Source organism: Anser brachyrhynchus, assembly GCF_964034855.1.
Source record: "Anser brachyrhynchus genome assembly, chromosome: 2".
NCBI classification, from domain to species: Eukaryota; Metazoa; Chordata; class Aves; order Anseriformes; family Anatidae; genus Anser; species Anser brachyrhynchus.
The window spans coordinates 72,664,567-72,685,477 of record NC_137695.1 but is presented as its reverse complement, the minus strand read 5'-3'; the positions used below and the strand labels follow the sequence as shown (position 1 = coordinate 72,685,477).

The 20,911-nt window shown below is 38.6% G+C and overlaps 1 protein-coding gene and 1 long non-coding RNA gene across 5 annotated transcripts in view; one reads left to right on the top strand and one right to left on the bottom strand.

Moving 5' to 3' along the window:
- Positions 1-20,911, bottom strand: part of LOC308189764 — a 55,729-nt gene that overhangs the window by 24,570 nt on the left and 10,248 nt on the right. The window contains exons 2-4 of one of the 2 annotated variants that reach the window (XR_013946590.1): positions 20,379-20,585; positions 17,588-17,744; positions 10,713-10,840 (exon numbers count right to left, since the gene is read on the bottom strand). This is a non-coding gene — a long non-coding RNA (uncharacterized lncRNA). The remainder of the gene's footprint in view (positions 1-10,712; positions 10,841-17,587; positions 17,745-20,378; positions 20,586-20,911) is intronic. The other variant, XR_013946591.1, reaches the window with a different exon arrangement.
- Positions 1-20,911, top strand: part of MYO10 (myosin X) — a 552,927-nt gene that overhangs the window by 524,115 nt on the left and 7,901 nt on the right. For all 3 annotated transcript variants that reach the window (XM_080580154.1, XM_080580153.1, XM_080580152.1), the window contains exons 23-35: positions 434-643; positions 970-1,009; positions 1,418-2,320; positions 3,594-3,717; positions 5,049-5,292; positions 7,376-7,471; positions 10,735-10,828; positions 11,568-11,623; positions 14,192-14,334; positions 15,481-15,675; positions 16,767-16,924; positions 18,246-18,369; positions 20,147-20,444. In XM_080580154.1, coding sequence (XP_080436280.1) covers positions 434-643; positions 970-1,009; positions 1,418-2,320; positions 3,594-3,717; positions 5,049-5,292; positions 7,376-7,471; positions 10,735-10,828; positions 11,568-11,623; positions 14,192-14,334; positions 15,481-15,675; positions 16,767-16,924; positions 18,246-18,369; positions 20,147-20,444 — 2,685 coding nt within the window. The remainder of the gene's footprint in view (positions 1-433; positions 644-969; positions 1,010-1,417; positions 2,321-3,593; positions 3,718-5,048; positions 5,293-7,375; positions 7,472-10,734; positions 10,829-11,567; positions 11,624-14,191; positions 14,335-15,480; positions 15,676-16,766; positions 16,925-18,245; positions 18,370-20,146; positions 20,445-20,911) is intronic.

The window sequence follows — 20,911 nt, the reverse complement described above, 5'->3', positions numbered from 1 at the left end:
ACCAGTATGTTACTCAAAAACTGTATTCCATTTTTAATGGCAGAACTTCCTGTGCATTATCTTTCTTTTCGGAGATGTTGGATGGATACCTATGTGTCTTCTTTCTCCACGTGTGCACGTATGCAAGCTCTACTTGGTAGCATCTTCTTCTCAAGGGAATAAGAACATCCAAGATTGATAGTGTGTGTTTTCTTAATGAAAACGCAGCTCTGTCATAGTAATAAGAGAATCTCTTTCCTCTCCTGGGGAAGAGAATGTGAACTAGAATGGGGAAACCATCACAGAGCTAGACATAATAAATTGCTTCACTATTGTGGCTTGTTATTGCAAGTCACTATGGCAGGACCTCTTACGACTGCTCATTAGTCCCTTGTTTCCTTAGAAATTTGCATTATTTTGTGATCCCCGCCCCCCCCCCCTTTTTTCTCTCCAGAAAGAGGTATAGAAAAGTTCTTTACTATGTGGTTGTGATACAGAAGAACTACAGAGCATTCTGTAGTAGGAAAAAGTTCCTTTGTCTGAAGAAAGCAGCCATAGTTCTTCAGAAGCAGCGGCGAGGCCAGCTTGCTAGACGTGTTTACAAGGAAAGACTAGAGGAGAAGCGGAGACAAGAGGAAGAAAGAAGAAAAGAGGAAGAAGAAAGGTGCAGTATGCCCTCTTGCATTACACCCTACGCCATGTTAGATTTTGCTCTCTCTGTGCCACATTAGATTGTGCTTTGAAGAGCCTTTTTTTGGGGTGGGAGGTAAAATCAAGTGATTTTGGTAATCTTTTTTCTTCTTTTGCTAGAAGATGCACGTAGCTATCATGGTAGCTACATATTCACAAACATATCCTTGGTGACCTTATTTTTGGCTGTCTTTTGCATCTGGCAGATGATTTGAAAATTGAGCTATTGCCCTAGCAAAGGCATTTGATGAGTTTATGTAGAGCTTGATTTGATAACTTGTTTTCTTCCCTCACTTTTAGGGAAAGACAAAGGCAAGAAGCAGAGCGTCTTGCCCAGCAGGTAAATGATATTCTTAATGCTTTTAGCCATCCTGTTTATTTGAATATCTCAACCCAACCATTAAAAAAAATAAAAGGCATCTGTGGCATTTAAACTAAACTTATTACAAGATTTGGCAGATAAAGCTAAAGGAAACTTGATACAGTTGTTTGCATGGAAATTTCTTTCACCTCATGCTTCATTTAATTTTTGGCAAAGACTAAATTTTCTGCATATACTTGAGCTTTTCAGTATCTCTGAGTAAATATAATCATGATTTAATTTCTCTTTTTCTTTCATTTTCTTTTTGATGTAGGGACAAAGGTCCTTCTAAATGAACAGCATGGTGGGAGTATAGTATTTTAGAACAACAACAACAAAATCTAGTGTTGGGGGGTAGTATTTTATTTTATTTTATTTTGAATGCAGGCTGAAGAGGAGAGAAAGAAGCAGGAACTGGCTGCCATTCAGAAAGCCCAGAAGGAGGCAGAGCTGAAGAAAGAGGTGGAGAGGCAGAAAGAAAGCAGGCAGGTGGAAGAAATCTTGCGTCTGGAAAGAGAAATTGAAGACCTGCAGCGCGTGAAGAAGCAGCAGGAGCTGTCTTTGACAGAGGCTTCATTACAGAGGCTGCAGCAGCTCCGAGATGAGGAACTCAGGCGGCTCGAGGATGAAGCTTGTCGAGCAGCCCAGGAGTTCCTAGAATCTCTGAACTTTGCTGAGATAGATGAATGTGTCCGAAACATTGAGAGGTCACTCTCCGCGGGCGGTGGGTATCCTGCTGAGCTCACTGAACAGACTGGAAACGCCTGCAGTGAAAAGCCCAATTTTAACTTCAGCCAGCCATATCCCGAGGAGGAGGTAGATGAGGGCTTTGAAGCTGATGATGATGCATTTAAGGATTCGCCCAATCCAAGTGAGCATGGCCATTCTGATCAAAGGACCAGTGGCATCAGAACAAGTGATGATTCCTCAGAAGAGGATCCGTATATGAATGATACTGTAGTGCCAACAATTCCTGCTGCTAGCAACACCATGCTTATACCTCCTACCCATGACACAGTGAGTCTCCACAACTCTTCCAGTGGTGAATCTACATACTGCATGCCAGAAAACGTATCCTGTAGACCCCCAGACTCTGTGGAACTTATTTCTCCCGATGGAGACTATGATTACGACCAAGATGATTATGAAGATGGTGCTATTACTTCTGGTAGCAGCGTGACCTTCTCTAATTCGCACAGTAGCCAGTGGTCACCGGACTACCGATGCTCAGTGGGGACATACAACAGCTCTGGAGCATACAGATTCAGTTCTGAAGGAGCTCAGTCTTCTGTAAGTATCAATTTTTGTGTTATCTAATAATTGATTTAAGATTTCTGATATTTTTTCCATTGTACAGCTGTACAGTCACTGTAGCTGTTCTTAGAAAATTCTGTATCGTGTAGTTTGACTTATTTACACTGCGTATGGACATAGTTATCTGTTGCAATCTCAGTGCCACTGGGGTGAGCATATTAGAGTCAGAGGCAGCTCCAGCCGTGATTGCAGTCCAAGGTTATACAAGGATATGGTTCTGTCTGTTTTAATACAGAACTGTGCATTATTTCGTGAGGAGCTCGGTGCACGGGCGTGGATGCAATTCATAAGCAAAATACCTGTGTGCGCACATTTGGCATGGGGTAGTGTGGTGGGGAATTGATTTCAGAAAATACAGGTTCCGTTATGCATGCAAGTTGGAACAGTGTGAATAAACTGCTTGCAGAAATCCCCGATATGCCAGGTGTATTTGAAATTACTTTCAGAGTAAATTTCATACGATGGCAAATGGTAGAATTACTGAGGCAGACGCTTACAATGAAGAGCTCTTTTTCAGTGCTGTTTACTGAATTTACTGTGGTGTTTACTCTTCCAAAAAATATTTTTGGAAGAATATGATTTCCTCCACCACTCACAGAATACTTCTGTGAAACTGTGTGACTGGGAAAGTGAAAAAGTATTTCAGCAACACTGACTTATTTGGAAGGAATATGTTAGCACTAAAATATCTATGGCAGTGGAGGTAATGAAAGCCAAAGAGCATGATCAGCGTGGTCATTGGGATAAGCCAACAGCTCTTGCCTAAGAGGAAAATGCTTTTAACTGTCTATTTATCTATCTACACTGAGGACTCCTTCCTGTTGCGTGGCTGTGGGTGGGTGTCAGTCATCAGAACTTCTGTTCTATATCTGGGCATGGAGGAAAGCCATCACCACAGCTTGTGGAATAGGTTCTTTTTCAGGGCTTCTCTAAGCAGTTACCCACAGCACTTTGGTGATGGAGGGGGATCGAACACAACAGCATGCCCTCGTCATGCTCTTGCAAAGATCAAGATCACCTACAAAGCAGTTTCGTAAATTTGTTAAATGAAATTAGGGCTACTGTGTAATCACATAGGACAGGCTGTAGTTTACTACTGTGTACTCCCCTTTGTGAGCTGGACAAGAAGCACCAAGGAATCATGTCCTTTCAGTACATCATAAAACGTTTTAGTTGAAGAATTCTAAACCAATTCTCTCTAAACTCTTTCCTGAGAGATTATTCCGCCTTCATTCCTTTTCTTTCCTAGTTTGAAGACAGCGAAGAAGATTTTGACTCCAGGTTTGATACAGATGATGAACTTTCCTACCGAAGGGATTCAGTCTACAGCTGCGTCAGCCTGCCCTACTTTCACAGCTTTCTGTACATGAAAGGTACTGTGTGAATCAGAGATTGCTAAGTGTACAAGCTAAACAGAAATGTTTACTAAACCTTGCACTCCAGTTCTTGTGGAGTTAAGCTATTTTCAAAATCTTCAAAGACTGATGCAAAAGTTTGGAGGGAGCTGCTCTCAATTTAAGTTACTTGCAGTGGCTTACATCTGGCAATGTTTTTCCCCTCTGCAAAGAAACATTAAAAATTTTAGACTGCTTCTGTTTCATTTTACATATTTGCCAGGTCATAACAATGGAATATCCAATATAGGCATAGCAAAATAACTCGCAAAGTCCAATTGTACCAAATTTTGAAGAAAGCCAATTCCTTCTCCCAAAACCTTATAACAGACAGCATTCTGCATTGCAGATCAGTTTTACTGACCTCAGTCAACTTTCATTTGGGATCTGAAAGACTGAAAGGAAGGGTATGCATAGCAAAGGGGCATGAGAGACTGAAAGAATATACACAGGAGTTCTCTGGTTAAGATTCTTGGGTTTACCTTCTAATGATTGGCACTAAATTATAATCTAGAATTCTTCTATCATAACCATCACTATAAATTTCTTGGAATAGGAACAGGGATGAACAGGCACATGGGTACATTTGTATGAAAAATAATGTATGCAGTCATCATTAGCATGGATTTTTACCCTCTGACGTAGTTAGCAAGAAGGAATGACAGGAGAAGATTGGTTTGGTTGAGGTTTTAGTACTTACATAACTACAGTGCAAGCTGTGTTGTCTGTCGTAGCAAAACTCACATGAAGTTTACACAGTATAGCTATGCTTTGGTATGACTGAGCTCACACTGGTATATTTCCCACTTTAAGTATGCTTTTTCCAGGTTTTATAGTTTTGAGTTGAACATTGCTACCTCCTAATAGCCAAAAGTATTGAAGAAAATTGGAGAGAAGAAAGGGTTTAATGCTTATTAAACTTCCTTAGGTTATCATCGAAATGCACTGAAAACAGTGTTGGAGACCTGTTTCTCACATACAATAAGACCTCTAAATAATTTATTTTAAATAATTGTTGTATATGTATATAGCAAATATATAGTATATGTTAATATACATTATATTGGTTTTTTTTACATTTATTTATTTATTATAATTTATAGTTCCAGGGTCTTTAGGTTGCCAACTGTATGGTGGCCTTTAGGATATGTAAAAATGAGGTCTTTGGTTTCATAGCTTACAGCAGAGACTCAGTTCAACTGCACATTGTTGGTCAGCATCTTCCAGCGTTGGTTTGGTCACAGCTTCTGTTTTATAATATAATTGTGTGTCTTAACTACCTATAAACCTACATCTGCCTCTTTTGCCAGGTGGCTTAATAAACACATGGAAGCGACGCTGGTGTGTCCTGAAAGATGAGACCTTCCTGTGGTTTCGTTCCAAGCAGGAAGCACTTAAGCAGGGTTGGCTTCATAAAAAGGGGGGTGGATCATCCACACTTTCCAGAAGGAACTGGAAGAAACGATGGTTTGTTCTCAGGCAGTCCAGGTTGATGTACTTTGAAAATGACAGTGAAGAAAAGCTGAAGGGTTCCATTGATGTCCGAATGGCCAAGTAGGTTTACATGTGTTCATATGCTAGCCGTAGTTCCTCCTAAATACTTCTTGGGACTTAATCTGGGAAGATACTGAGTGCTCTGCCCTCAAATTGTACGAATGCAAGCATGAGCGTGTGTTTGATGAAGATCTTGAAAGCAAGTGTTGTTCTCACTTGGCTCTCTCTTAAGTCTGATCCAGAGTTAAGCTAGAGCCAAATACTTCAGAAAGCTGCTGCTATAATGAACCCATCTATGCTTTCTCCCAGACTGGAGGCCCTACTTAGTCTGTAATGATTCCCAAGGCAATTCAGGGCATGTTGCCAAGTCTGTTGCCGCAGGCAAACACAGAATGGAGAGGGTGGAATTAATAGGTGATGAATATATTTAAGTTAGCATGGGTCAAAACTGTATCCTTGGTATACATTTATGATTTTTTTTACATTTGAAATAATTATGGTAGTTCCACAAAAAAAGTCTTTACAATGGATATATATTCATTTCCAAAGTCTACAATTACTAAACCCAATTTAACAATTTGTCTTGCTAACAGAAGTTCCTTATGCCTTAAAATTCTGTTTCATAAAGCATGCATCAAAAAAAAGTTTTCTAAGGGATAGCATTTTTCATTTTAAACAGTCAACATGTTTTATGACCATAGATTAGCTAATTTAAAAATTACAGTTTACTGATATTGGTAGTCTTATTTCTGTGTAAACATACCTAAGCTTTCCTCCAAGGTAGAGAAAAACATAAAGAGCTGTAACACTTGCTTTCACTGAGAATCTTGTAAACTGCAATTGTCTGTTTTATTTTGTTCATTTAACAGAGTACTTGAACTAAACTAAAAGCTTAGTTTAAGCTTTTCTTTGGAAGTCTTGGTTGAGCCTTGGATTCAGGCAGGACAAAGCAAATAGTTTTGGTGAGCATCCTGACATGCCCTTGTAAAACCAATGAGCTGCTGGCTGTCAAGTAAAACTCCATATAGACTAAATTTCCTACCACAATTTTTGTGTTGAAACTGAATTCGACTCTGTCTTGTGTGTCATAGCATTTATTTAGCCCTTTTTCTAATACATTTAAACCTTCTTTTTGTTGTCACTATGTTGTTTCATTGACTGATCCCTGAAGAAGTTCTTTGCTGAACATACCTTTAAAATTGTCAGGTAAAGGTTGCTGAACCTAACCTGAACTGTAGGTTGAATCTTCCTTCCTCCCAGTAACATTGTCCAAATGAAAGACAACAATACAGAATGATAGCATTCTGTTTTTACAGCAGATAAACAAATTGTCTTCACGAGGCTGATAAGGAGAGACTACATGTTGTATGTAGGAGAGAGATTTATGAGAATTGTATAGCTGATAAGGAAGCATAGCTCATTAAGAAGGAAATAATAAGCTTCAGACAAATACAGTAAAACAGTGAAAAGGAAATCAAGTTGATTTCTTTCTTAAGCTTCAGGAAAGTCTTAATCTTCCACCAAAAACTTCCAAATGTTAATACAATATTTCAGTTACTCCTTAAAAATCTTGTGCTTTGTGGTCCATGATTTTTTAGTATATCAATACTTAGGTATCCAAACTGCAAATTAGAAAGATGTAATTTTTCAGAAGATGAGTGATCAGCTTTTTCTGGAAGTTACGTTTTTTCAAGCGTCTTTATAGTGACTTACAGCTACACAGAATCACTAATTCAGGTTTGGTTTTGTTTTATTTTTAATTTTCAAAGGCTTTCCTTTTACCACTCCAAAATCTATTGGTATGCAATCAGTTCAGAAATATATCCATTTCTAAATTCAGTTGGCCTTGCCTCTCTCAGGGTTTGATAATGCTTTTCCTTTAGTTCATGTTAAAACATTAGAGTAGTCAACTTTGTATAGTGACATTCATAAAGTAGCTTGAATATCTGTACAGTACAGGCAGAAAACATGGCAACTATCATCTGGTGTATTAGTACTGTCTGAGATAAAACACTAATCAGGTTCAACAATGCCGATTGCTGTTACTCTGAATGTCAGTAGTTTGTGATCCTCTCAGGAGAATAGCCATTTTCAAAATACGGTGACAATCTAATGCTCAGTCTTGGCATTTTCTTCTTTTCAGAGAGATTGTTGATAATACAGGCAAAGAAAATGGTATTGATCTAATAATGGGTGATAGGACCTACCACTTGATCGCTGAATCTCCTGAGGATGCAAGGTATGAAAATCATTAGGCTTTTTTTTTTCTTTTTAACCTCCCTGCCATTCTGACTTGTGTTTATCATTTATTTATTTGCCCACTATCACCAAATAGTCAGGCTGTGTTAAACATGTTGCATTTAACACTTTTTCCAAAGGCCTGCTGATGTAGTCAGCTTTTGATGCTTTTCTTTTGCATTACCCTGCTGCATTTAGCTGCACAGATTAGATCAATAAGATCCCTCTCACCTATCTAAAATAAAGTACTATTTGGGGTTGGGATCTTTTTGCTTAAGCAGAGCCTAATTCTTTTCAAGTTGCAATGGGATCATTGGATTTTAGGGTGAATACGTGTTCATGAACAAGAGGAGCATGCAACAGCCTTTCTACTGATTTAAAAAAAGGTCTTAACATTTGTTGCTGAAGGATCCATATCAAGCTGTAGGAGGATGCTGGTAGGTGAATAGCAAGCTTAACTTGTCAAATCAGGTGTAGTGTATCTTTAAAAAAAATAAACAAAATAAACCCCACACTACCATTTGTGTGAGATAATAATATGCTTGCCTATAAAAATCAAGCATTTAAATAAAGTGAACTTAGTAATCAAATCTTACTACCCATTGCATTGCTGCCCCAAGGCCAGAGCGCAGGATGCTTATGTCAACATTACTTGAGCTCGTCTTGCTCTGAAGCCTTGAAAGTTGCTTTGTGTTCTATTTTTTTTTGAAATTGTAATACTTTCCTGTATCACATGACCCTGAATATAAATTCAGCAATGCTTACAATGCAGTCATTGATTCATTTTTAGGCATCCTTAAAACTACACTTACATATGAATTTCTCAGCACTCATTGTTAAGATTCTTGTTTGATGTGAGTAAATTTTAAAATGAAGGCTTAGCTAAAGTCTTTTCTATTAGACTTGTGTACATGCCCTGATAAAGGTTCCACAGGGATCAATAATGAATTGCCAGCATAAAAACTTGTCTGCTGCCATGCATCTTTTTCAAGTTTTTTCTTTAATGTAGAAGAGGAAGCACAACACACCATTGTTGTATATAGTACACATAACATACCATCTAGCTTAAATTGTTTTTTTTCTGGTGTGTTTCAAGTTTCCTTTTTTCACATTCATCTTAGAAAACTTTAATGAGGGACATGTGTAAGGATTTCCAGATGGGCTTAAGTCAAAGCCTTGTTAATGTTTGGCTTTGTTAAAAGAGAAGCACAAAATCATTGTATTATGTTGTTTCTGGATCTGCTATTGAAAAATTATTTTGCACATGAGCTACACGATCAACTGAGGTTGCTTTTTGTTCAAATGAAGGGGGGGGGAAACCTGAGCTCCCCCCCTCTCCACCCTACCCCCCACCCCCCAAAAAGAGGAATTACTGTTTTTGCTCATGGAAGTGTATTTGAGGATAAAAGTAATGTTTCAGTGGGTAACCATTATTTCAAACCCTCATCTGTCTTTTTCATATTCCTGAGTTCTAGCACTCAGCTGAAAACCAAGGGATGGCCCAAGAGGGAGAAAGCAATAGGAGAGTAAAATCTGCCTTTGTCGTTTTTGCAAAGTGACATGATAGATTTCTTTTTCATTGTTTACACAAAGATTGCACGATGAAATTAGGAAACCTTTGAATTGTGCTTTAAAGTCCAGTAACAAATTATTACTAACTGTGCATACAGTGCTATGAAGTCTTTTTTGTCTTTAAATAAAAGGTTAACATTTAAATACATTTGCAATTCCTAAGCCTCAAAAAAAAGCTGAATTTAATTTGTAGGAATGTTCACGTAGGTGAGTTTAGGTTTCTTCAGCTGATGGTTCATTCTCTCTGGGTAACCCTCACTTCAGGGGGTTTTCAGTGACCTTGTTTTACATCAGTAATCCTTACAGCAAAGTAATTGTTAAGCACAAGTTCTCCATGGGTGTACCTCTGAGTCTTAACAAAAGAATAAAAACTAAATAAATTCTCATCTTCTTTCCCGTTGTCAGGCAGTCCGAATCTTCGTTTTTCATCATGCCTTGTGTTGTTTCTAATGAAAGTATAAGCTGTTAGAAGCTGCTCTAGGATGACAAGGCAGAACTGGTACTGTTTGACGGACTACTACGCACGTTTTCTCAAGCTATTTTGGCAATTTGGTTTCCAGATATCTACATTATGCAAAGCAGTTAGCTTGCAAATGCTGGAGTTATGGAGACAGCGCTTCAGTTTCATAGGCAGAAATTCTTTGACTATAAGCAATTGTAGAAAAGATTATTTTAAATTCAAAGCCATTAATCTTGCATTTGTTTTCTCAACCTGGTGGTGACTGAGAACCCTCTGCAGAGAGGTGAGGACTCAGTTTTAAAGGCTGGGCTTTTGAGCCCTTTGAAAACTCAGCCCCAGGTAGTTTTCATTAGAATGGCAAATTCGTATCTCAAAGAATGGCATTCAGGAACCTGCCGAACAGGCCAAGCTCTGCCCTCAAATTTCTTTCAGAGGAATTGCTTAGAGTAGTTGAGCTTTATCATATACAAATGCCAGGAGGGTAGAGATTTCCCAGAAGCAGAAGGTGTGGTTGGAATTAAATCCTTTTGCAATTGCTGCTCAGCACTGGGGCCAGAGTACTGGAAACCTCTCTGCCAGTTTCCCTACTGTGGAAATACAAGGCCACTGGAGTGGGGTGAATTGGCTGTGGTTCAACATCACTGGTCCTTCCAGCAGCTGGATTTTCTAGTGCTCCACAGGGAACAAAAAACGTAGAGGCAGTTGCTTGAGGGTTTTATTCTTTTCCCCCTCTCGATTGTGCTTCTACAGAGGACTTACGTCCTCTTGGCCTTTGGAGAAGTATCATTGTAAGAAACTATTACCAGTCATGTTATCAGTGTAGCAAAATTTATTATCTGAAGGTTGGATTTCCCAATAAAGGCTTTGTATATAGCTGGTAACCTGTTTTTTCAGATGAAATGTGCGGAATGTGTTACAAATACTTTCTAAACACTCAGATATTTTAGTGTGCTCGTTGCCAGTTTTTTTAGAGGTGCCACTTTTTATACACACTATTTGTCCTCAGGAAGAAGGGTATGACATGAACTTGGATGGGAGACCTGGAGGGGCTTGTTTGTATCCTGTATTACTTGAACTGACATAAAGCTTTGCTGCATTTATGCATGTTGACAAAAGGAATCTTAAGCAATTTCAAAAACCAGCAGAACCTGCTAGATCTCTGCAGAACAAAGGTGACAAAAGGCTTGTGCACAAGCAACATTTTACTTACGCTGCTGCCTTTCACTCCACAGCCAGTGGTTTAGTGTTCTGAGTCAAGTCCATGCGTCCACAGAGCAAGAGATCCGAGAGATGCATGATGAGCAGGCAAATCCACAGAATGCTGTGGTAAGTCAAAATCTGAAGAAATTTTCAAAGCAAAGATTTTTAGAAAACAAGGGGACACTGTGGTGGTTGCAGTTTCTGACAGTGCTAGCTGTGACACTGGCCAGAGGCTCCAGGTCCTAGGCCCTGCACCTGTACAAGAGGAAAGGCTGGCTTCTCTCCCCATCCCCATCATTTGCCTCAGTGAAAAGCGAGCACTGTTGTTGTTTTTTTTCTTTTTTTGGTCCAGTTCCCTGCCACACCACAGTGTACATCTGAGTTTGAAGCTTTGCAAGGATACAGTTAATGAGTAAATTAAAACCACAAGTAGAAAATTTGAGATTTCCCTTGTCCTGCATTTGTCATTCTTTACAACTTTCACTGGGAATAATGTGATAAATTTGGAACCTACAATCAAGCAAAGGGAAACAAAAACTTCAAATGTTTGCCCTCAGAGAATGCCATTTATAGTGGGATGCCACTTCTAGGACAAAACTTAAAGCAGGTTTGGGAGCATAGAAAAATAAGAGCAGTTTCTGAGCTGTCTCCAACTTAACTACAGATAAACTTTTACTGAATCTGTTTATCAGAGTCTCTTAGTTTTTCCCCTCATTATAATGGTTAGGAGAAACTGCTGCCCAAATCTGTGGTTCATTTTGCTTGATCAAAGCTGCTGCTTCTTTCACCTGTCTCGGAGTAAAGCACTGTGAGTAATGTAATAGTAAATGTCTTCCTCCTTTTCTGCTTGGACATTTGTTTATAGGGTACACTCGATGTAGGACTAATTGATTCTGTCTGTGCTGCTGACAATCCAGATAGGTAAGTCAGAACCATGACGGGTGACTTTCTTCTTATTATTTCTCTAGTCAAAATCAGATGCTTTTTATTTTAGTCTCTATATTCTGCTGGCCAACCACACATTGTTGTCTCCCTTTTCATAGTATCAAACACCACACTGAAAGAGGGAAGGTAAGTAGAGTGACGTTTTATGTGGGGACTTCACTATCTTCCCTGACATTGCTCCATATGTGAACTGTTCGGCTGTTTTACTAGTATGGTGATCCAAAAGCAGAAGATTAAATGTTTCTTTCACTTACACAAGTAATACTCCTGAAAAAGAGAAGCCTATTTTTGAGTCCCTTAGCAATACGGTAGACAGAAAAATTCTTGGCTAATATTTTGCCATTCATCTTCTCTTGCAAGAATGTTGTGCTCTAGATGGACGATACTTATTTCCTAAAATAAAAATATCTTTTATAACAAACAAAATAATGCAGCATTTTAAAAATAAACAGAAAACAATCAGGGTATTCTTAGCTCTTGAACTAGCAACAGCGTACTGAGGGATAAAAAGTTATCTGAGTTCAGACTGTGGCTCTGATTATAAGATTACTGGCTTTGAGGTGTTATTCTTACTGGAACAGTTCATTACAGTCTACTCATTGCAAATGTGTGAAACATCTGGGTTTAAGTTACTGGTTTCTCCTTGGCCTACCATGATCCTGATACTGCAAGTAACTGTGATTGTAAGCTCAGGCTTTCTAAATAATACAAGACAGATGTCCAAAGCTTTCAAAATGTTGTTAGAGAGGCATTTCTCCTGTAAGCATTTTTCACACAGATTTTTTTCTTGTATTTTTTTTTTAGCTCTCTGGGATGCTCATCAGGTATGGAAAGGTTTTCAATTAGGAAATTAATTTGACCAATGTAGGCAATAGAATATTTTTATCTTGACACATATGAAACCACTATTGCAAGCTTAAAAGAGAGGGGCTAAGCAGAGCACCCTTTGAATCTGTATTCAGAAGGAATCCCAAGAATGGAGTTTCTGCTGTTTCCCTAAACTGGGGAGAAGGGGAGCCTGGAAAGTTGGCTACTGTTGGTCATCAAAACCTCTTGCTTGATAGCTTGATCTACTTTAGTTTATACCTTAGCTCTGTCCTTTTTCAGTTCTCTTGCTACTGCTTATCTATAGCTTCTCTCCTGCATATCACATTATACAGCCTTCTACAATGTGCTTCACATAGCTCAGTCTCAAGCTGCCTCCTCTTCACGTATTTTAAAAAGTGGTCAGCAAAATTCTGCTGTTCAGTTCACATCTCTGTTTCCTCATCTACCACTATTCCTGAATAATTTAGCACTTCAGCACCAAAGTGGGTATGACCAAAACATTGAGTCCTGATCACTCCTTACCCACTTCTGTCACACTGGTGAGCAAGCACTACTTGTAGATAACACTTTTTCTCCCACTTTATAGAAAGTATTCAGAAGATGTTCCTTCTTCTGTTTTTCTGTATTTGCATAATTAAACTTACTTGCACACTTCTCATGTTTCTTGACTTACTGTAACCTCCCTTCACCAAGTATTACAGATTTATCTCCTAATCATTTTTATTAATTTTTCTTTATGCTGACCTCCATCAAGCTTTAAACAACACACGTTCACTTTGGACATATTGGGTCATATTTGGGTGAACTATCCCCATAAACAATTTTAATTGGTTCTAAATTCTACCCAATTACGTTCTTGCTAGAACCATAGAACAAAAGCCTATGCCCTTCTCATGCATGGGGTAGCCCAGACTGCATCATTCCCATTTTCTACACCTGATACAGGTCTTAGCAAGTGGGTGGACATAGTCCTGGGCAACCTCCTCTAGGTGTCCCTGCTTGAGCAGCAGGGTTGGACCAGATGGCCTACAGAGGTCCCTTCCAACCTCAACCAGTCTGTGATTCTGTGTGTTGCAGGATGAAAAGAATTAATGGTAAAGGGTTAAAACAAGTGTTTGTAGGCTGAAAAACCTACACCTCTAATCCAGAGAGCCATCAGCACAGTTCACTCGGGCTAGTTCTTTATGCTTCAGTGAATCCTGGTGTAGGATTGGATAAAAGCCAGACTCTCATTATAAATAGATTGTATTGTCTGCAAATTGGGATTCACTGCATTAAAAATAAAAGAATCTGTGTTCACATGCTGCTTCACTACAGACCATTGTAAATTGTTGTTGGTTTTAGCTAACGTAACTACTGAAGCAGACACTCTAAATAGATCCAACCCTGAAATAAAGTTCTGATTAAGATCGAAAGCTGATTAAAGATTTGAGTTTTTTCTCATGATAGATTTATTTTGAGAATAGGAGAAGTTGCAATTTAAATTGAACCCTTCCACTATTCAGAGCCCGACCATTTCAGTGTGAATCCAACACACTTGTGTCTTTATAAATGCTTAATGTTTTTTAGATCTAGTGGTGTTGAAATAAATGCTGTAGAGGTGGACAATATTTATCTGAATACAAAAATGCAAACAATGGATGGTGTTTATGCTTATGGTGAATGAGTTAAACAGTATGTTGACTGTAAAGGCTTTTTCAATCTTTATTTTCATAGACCCAATTCCTTTGTGATCATCACTGCTAATCGTGTTCTTCATTGTAATGCTGACACTCCTGAAGAGATGCATCACTGGATAACCCTGCTGCAGAGGTCAAAGGGGGACACTAGAGTGGAAGGACAAGAATTCATTGTGAGGGGTAAGAACCAAGTCGAATAAAGTAAACAAGATCCATTAACCTCAAAAGAGATTGTTCCCCAATACAATCTGTGTAATATGCTAGCATAGCATGGCAGTGTTGGAGCCTCATCTTTGTACAGTATAGTTTACTCACAAATGAATACAGCTGAAATTATCACACTCACAGATACCACACTCTCATAGATTAATTACGGTTGGCAAAGACCTCCAAGATCATCTGGCCCAACCATCCCCCTACCATTAATGTCACCCACTAAACCACGTCCCTAAGTGGCAGGTCCAACCTTTCCTTAAACACCCCCAGGGACAGTGACTCCACCACCTCCCTAGGCAACCCGTTCAATGCCTGACTACTTCTTCTGAGAAGAAATTTCTCCTAATTTTTGACAAATGTCAGGCATTTATAAACAGAAAGGAATGAAAATCTAAAATCATAAATCTCAGATAGCCCATTTAATGAAATACCATATTTTTTCATAGCCTGAACTTTGGATAATCCCTGCTGCTTTATAAGTGCCCGTACTTGAAAATAAGTTCTCTTACAACCTACAGTGCAAAATAACCTGCAGTAAATCAGAAGAAAGGGGTACTGGTTAGAGATTATGCGGAGGAAGCAGAGGCAGATAACTCCAGGGTAATCTTCCCCCGTATTACCTGCATGTACATAACCCTGCATTGTTGCTAAGTTGTAAGGGCTTTAAATAGTCAATAGAATCTAATTTCTGGTTTAAAAGAGATAGACTATGGATTGCTTATATAACTGAAAAGACAACATTTCATTATAAGACAATCAATTCTACAGATAATATGTAGATGGAGTTAATAAACTGCTGGTATAATTCTGATTTTGTTTTCAATTGTGCCAAATAAAAAGACACTAATGTGGACAAAAGCAGCTTTGTAAGTTGACAAAAGAATTTCTCTATGTAAACACCAAAGTTGAAAAGTTTTCATGTAGATTTTATATGGTATTTTCATCATTTCATTGCTTGAAAATTTTACTCAAAGTTGCTTAATATGTGAGCTAAACAATTTACATTGTGTTTTTGTCATTAAAAGTATGCAACTAACTTGTAGCAACTTAATTTTGTCCAACTCTATTAAAAAAAAAAAAAAAGTGTGCTTCAAATTGTGTCTTTAATAGGATGGCTACATAAGGAAGTAAAAAACAACCCAAAGGTGTCTTCATTAAAACTCAAGAAGCGTTGGTTTGTTTTGACACACAATTCTTTGGACTATTACAAGAGTTCTGAGAAAAATGCTTTGAAATTGGGTACACTGGTCCTAAACAGCCTCTGTTCAGTGGTCCCTCCTGATGAAAAAATCTTCAAAGAGACAGGTAATTGTCTGCTCTGGGTTCAAGTCTCCTTTCAGTTACCTTCTGGCCTACCTACCTAGTAATGCAACAAACACTGCATAAGAATATTTTAAATAGATTATTAGAGTTGCAGTTTGATAACCAAATCAGGTCCCTAAGTCACTGAGGTATTTTACATGGACTTACTGGGCAGAAGATAGGTAATAATGTACACAACAGTAAAAATTGTTCTCACCAGCATTCAAGTTACTGACTGACACTGCTGCTAAATTAGTTTGAACACATATGCTTTCACATTAAAGACACATGGGTAGCAATTCTGAGGGCAAACATTCGTGGAGCAAATATAAGGAGATCTAGAGTAAAAGTCCACTCGGTGCTAACCTACATACTACATCTGAGTCAGCTCCAGAGCACATTTCCATGCTGGTTTTCAGTTCAGACATGGCTGTTTGCAAATGAGAAGCATTGACAGCCCTATGTAATCTCACTGGGGTCACTGACACTTCAAAGAGGCTTTTGCTAGTGAGAGATGAAATAGGTTTTATTTAATTGAATCTGCTTCGTAAAAAGCCTATACAGTGATGCAGAGAGAGAATTTGAATTGAAATGCTCTTCTGTCATCTTTGCCACTTCATTTGTGTGAAATTAATGACGTTTTTTAAAAAGAAGTAGCAGCTCATGCTTTATACCTGCTAGTATGTGTGCCATAGGTGATGAAAGACTCATATACAAAACAAGACTTAGATTCTTCTTCTACAGACAGGACTGGAGAAGCAGGGCCTGCAAGTCACGTATCGCTCACAGTATTCCACAGTGATGTTCTCTGATCGCTTTTACTAAGATTACTGGGTGAAATGGAAGGCAGCATGGTGGTGGCTGCATTCTAAGATTATTCTTATGCTTTTTTAATGGAGAGAAACTCCTTTAAAACCATACTGTCCAGATTATGTTACTGAATTGCCAGTACAACTTCTTAGTCCCTGAAAAACTGCCAGCACAATCCAGAATTCAGCACTTGGGGTCTCATGGGACTATCTGTTTTCAGAGAGAAGTCATGGTATATTTATAGTTGCTGCTTCCATGGTTAACAATTTTTATTGTTGTGCTAGGCTATTGGAATGTAACTGTGTATGGACGCAAACATTGCTACCGTCTCTATACAAAATTGCTTAATGAAGCGACCCGCTGGTCAAGTGCCATCCAGAATGTGATTGACACAAAAGCGCCGATTGATACCCCAACTCAGCAACTTATTCAGGATATTAAGGTAGGAACAAACAGGCAGAACTGGGAAAGAAGAGTTGTTTAAATAAATATTTGAAATCAGTCTTTTTTTTATGTTGCCTTTGCAGTATGTAGTAATAAAGCAGAAAACATGAATTTTAGTCATGCAGTGACATGGACTGAAGTTGTAGAATCTGATGTATTCACTCACCTGCTAAAGGAAATTCTATTTGAACAATATAAGACCAAAGTATGAAGTGCAAATTGGAGGGGAAGAGGGATAACTTTTTTCATTAAAACAGTAATAAGCTGTACTGTTTTGGGCAACTTGACAGACGTTGCTGTATCAGGCAGTAGAGCTGTAGTCTGTGAGTTCATGAGTTAGCGGACCTGTTTGGCTATGTTCGCAGTGAGCAGCGTGCCAGGATGTGGACTAGACAGCTCCTGTGATTTTTTTATTTTTTTTTAATTCTCCCCTCACCCCCCAATGTGTTGCATTTCTTGATTTATGATAGCGTGGGTTAAGCATGTCTCTCTGCATGACAAGAAGCATGCTCTGTGAATATTTACTGCTTTATTATCCTGCTGGGGACATTGCATGCATACCCAAAGAAGGTCTTTCTAGAGATTTTTGTTAATCTGCTTTCAGGACAGGGGACGATGATTCTCAGAAGATACAAAAAAGGCAAGGGGGAGAACTACCAACCTTTTTTCTTAGTGGAAGCCTCCATCATGGAGAAAAATTATCAGATCCTAAATTTCAAAACTACGAAAGCTGTTGAGAGCCTTTCTTCAGAGCAGTAGAAATATGTGGAAGTTCAGGATTGGCAGAAGACAGTGATCACACATTTGTCAGACTTGAGCTAAGAAAGAACAGTATTTAGACATCAGAGCGGGTGCATCAGGTTTACAGCAGCTATTTTTCTGGACTGTTTTGCTGATGATAGTTCCAGCAGATTACAACTGAAAAGGCCAATTAGGTATGCTGGAGAAATAGTTCTAAATAAAACTTAAAGAACAATGTCTTGATATAATTTCAACCATGAAATACTGGAATAAAACAATCGTAAAATGAAAACACACTTCCAGAAAACCTCATGAAACTTCACTTGTGTCTCCTGCAGCACTACTATGGTTAGGTTTTTTTACTGCACAGATAAAGTAAGCTTATGCAACTACTGAGGTTAGCAGGCACTAAGCATTCATAGCCTGCAGAAAACCATGGCAGCCACAGTACCTGCAAGTGGATTTAGCACCAGATAGTAACACTGACTGATCTTTTCATAGCCAACCTAAAGGCACAAAGCATTGTATCACTGTTAATGCTGAACCCAACATCCTGCTTTTTTTTCTTACCCCAATAGGAAAACTGCCTGAATGCTGATGTGGTTGAGCAGATCTATAAGAGAAACCCTATTCTCCGTTACACTCATCATCCATTGCACTCGCCATTATTGCCACTGCCATATGGGGACATTAATCTAAACTGTAAGTTTTTCAGCCATAGAAACACTTTTCTGTATGAAAGACTAAACTGTGGGATGGGAGTTTTCAGTCCATGGGTATAGTGAAAAAATTATTCTTGTAATGCAAATAAAGAAGTTTCCCTGTTCTCTTGCAGAAGGTAGAGAACAGCAGTTTACCTAGCAGAAAACCACGTGTTTGTGGTGCTCCTACAGGAGTGTTACAGAAAGGAAAATTGCTATTGCTGCTTTAAGAGAAATTTGTTACCAACACAGCTAAGAAGACAGAGTTTGAAAAGCCTGGCACTGAAATCAAGAACAAAACCCAATTCATTCAGTCTCCTTGAATCATACACTCCTTCTCAAATTATTGTTTTTTCATACCCCATGAGGGGAGCTGCAGCTGCACAACTTCAATTCACAAGTGTAAGGTTCATCAGTTGTGGTGGGAAGTATTATTTACATGAAACAAGTGGTGAATGGGCATGCTTTGAAAAAGTAATGGTTCATTTATGCCTGAAGCAGGTGTAATCGTGTCTTTTAATATTATTTGTTCAATCGCTAACTTAGAAGTCTATTAAATGAACGGTTCACAGTTATCGATGGTTGTGAATCTGATGCCTGTAAATGGATTTGCTTGTGTTATTTTGCAGCTGCGTATTAAACAAGATTTGTCTCAGATCAGAAGTTTCATCCCTGGGAGGAGGGTGGGAGGTAACAGTTGATTAAAAGCTAAGATATTTCTTCTAACACTTCCTGATAAATCACGTGATATCCTGCTGCATGAATGAAAAAGAAAAATAAAATCCTAGGAGAAACCTCTCCCTTCTCTTTTTATTCCTCCTCCTGTCCATTGGCAAGCCACAATTCTGATCTTGAGCTGGTCACTTTTGCTGGTTGTCCCATGCACAAACGCAACATGAATGCTCTCTAATCCCCTTGGACAGAAAAGGCTAGCTCTCTCTGAAGTAGAAGTCTTTCCAAAATCTTCCCATACTAAATGTCTCTCTACAGATTGACTGATGCTCAGTTATTGCCATGACTTGCAGTTGAGTTCTAGTTACTTTCTCTAATAGTATAATGTTAGGAATGTTAGGTTAGAAATTTAGTATTTGGAAGATATGCCTGTACTGCTTCATGCTTTGATGGTTAGTAGGCCTAACTGATTCATACACCGGAGCAATCTCTCATCCCTTTAACCCAAGCACCATGGTGCTTTTAAGAATATTGTGAAAGTTCTTAGCCCATGCTGAAAAACTTGTAGTATGAAAATCAATCAAATCACCTTCTTTTCCAGCACTTAATAAGAAAGTTGCAGTTTCATGGCAGAGATTTTGTTTTATTCATGTTGTTTGGGTTTAACTGAACTTCTGCTGTAGAAAAAAGCGATGTCATGAACCTGTCACTTTCCATAATCCAGTCATGCTTTACCTCACTTAAAATCTGACTAGCTTTCCACTTTCTTGTGACAGTGACAAAGTGATATACTACCAGCAGTGTGGATCCCCTCTCCGTCAAAGTAGCTTCTCCATCAAAAATCTCTGATCAAGCAAAATACACATTCTAAGCTACATTGTCAGAAATTTCAAAATGGTATTTCATTACATTCAGAACAAATCTCAATAACAGAATAGCTCATAAAATGAGTTGGCATCATACATTGGAAATGGAAAAGATCCGTTCTAATATCTTGCATAATAAGGGCCATAGAATATATCACTGGGCAATTCCTATGATAAGTCTGAGTGCTTTCTCTTTAATATCTCAGTCTAAGCACAGTTCTCCCTGTTTTTTGTTCGCAGTACTAAAAGACAAAGGTTACACAACTCTGCAGGATGAAGCTATCAAGATATTTAATTCTTTACAGCAGCTGGAGTCTATGTCTGATCCCATCCCTATAATTCAAGGTATCCTCCAAACAGGACATGATTTACGACCTCTTCGAGATGAGCTCTACTGTCAGCTCATCAAGCAGACCAATAAAGTGCCTAACCCTGGGAGCGTGGGGAACCTTTATAGTTGGCAAATACTCACCTGCATGAGTTGCACATTTCTGCCAAGTCGTAGCATCCTCAAATATCTCAAGTTTCATCTCAAAAGGTGAGAAGCCTTCAACTACAAGAGCGAGAAGTTTCTTCACTCACTGTCTTTTTCCCCACAACATGTAACAGTGTTTAGACATCTTGTAGTGTGATTTGAAGATACATTCACTTAATGAACTGGTTATGCTAAAGAGTAAATCTGAAAAGAAAAAAAAAGTTGTAAGAAAACAGTGTTTGAGTTGATCTTGATTCTTATTCGAGGAATCAAGCAAAGCCCCATGAAACTAAATGCATAATCATAATTTACTAATGTTGACAAAAGGTGGGGGGTGGGGGGGGCTTTCTGTAATTTTGTGAAGTTGCTTAAATGACTTGTGGCAAGTATGCGCAGGTCCTGTTCCTAACTGTCCAAATCAAGTCGCTAAAAATTATTCATCATGCTTACCTTAGTTTTTTGAGGTACTATACACATAAAAGAACATTACAGTGTTTAAAGATATACTTGAGGTAAAAATGTCTATTTGC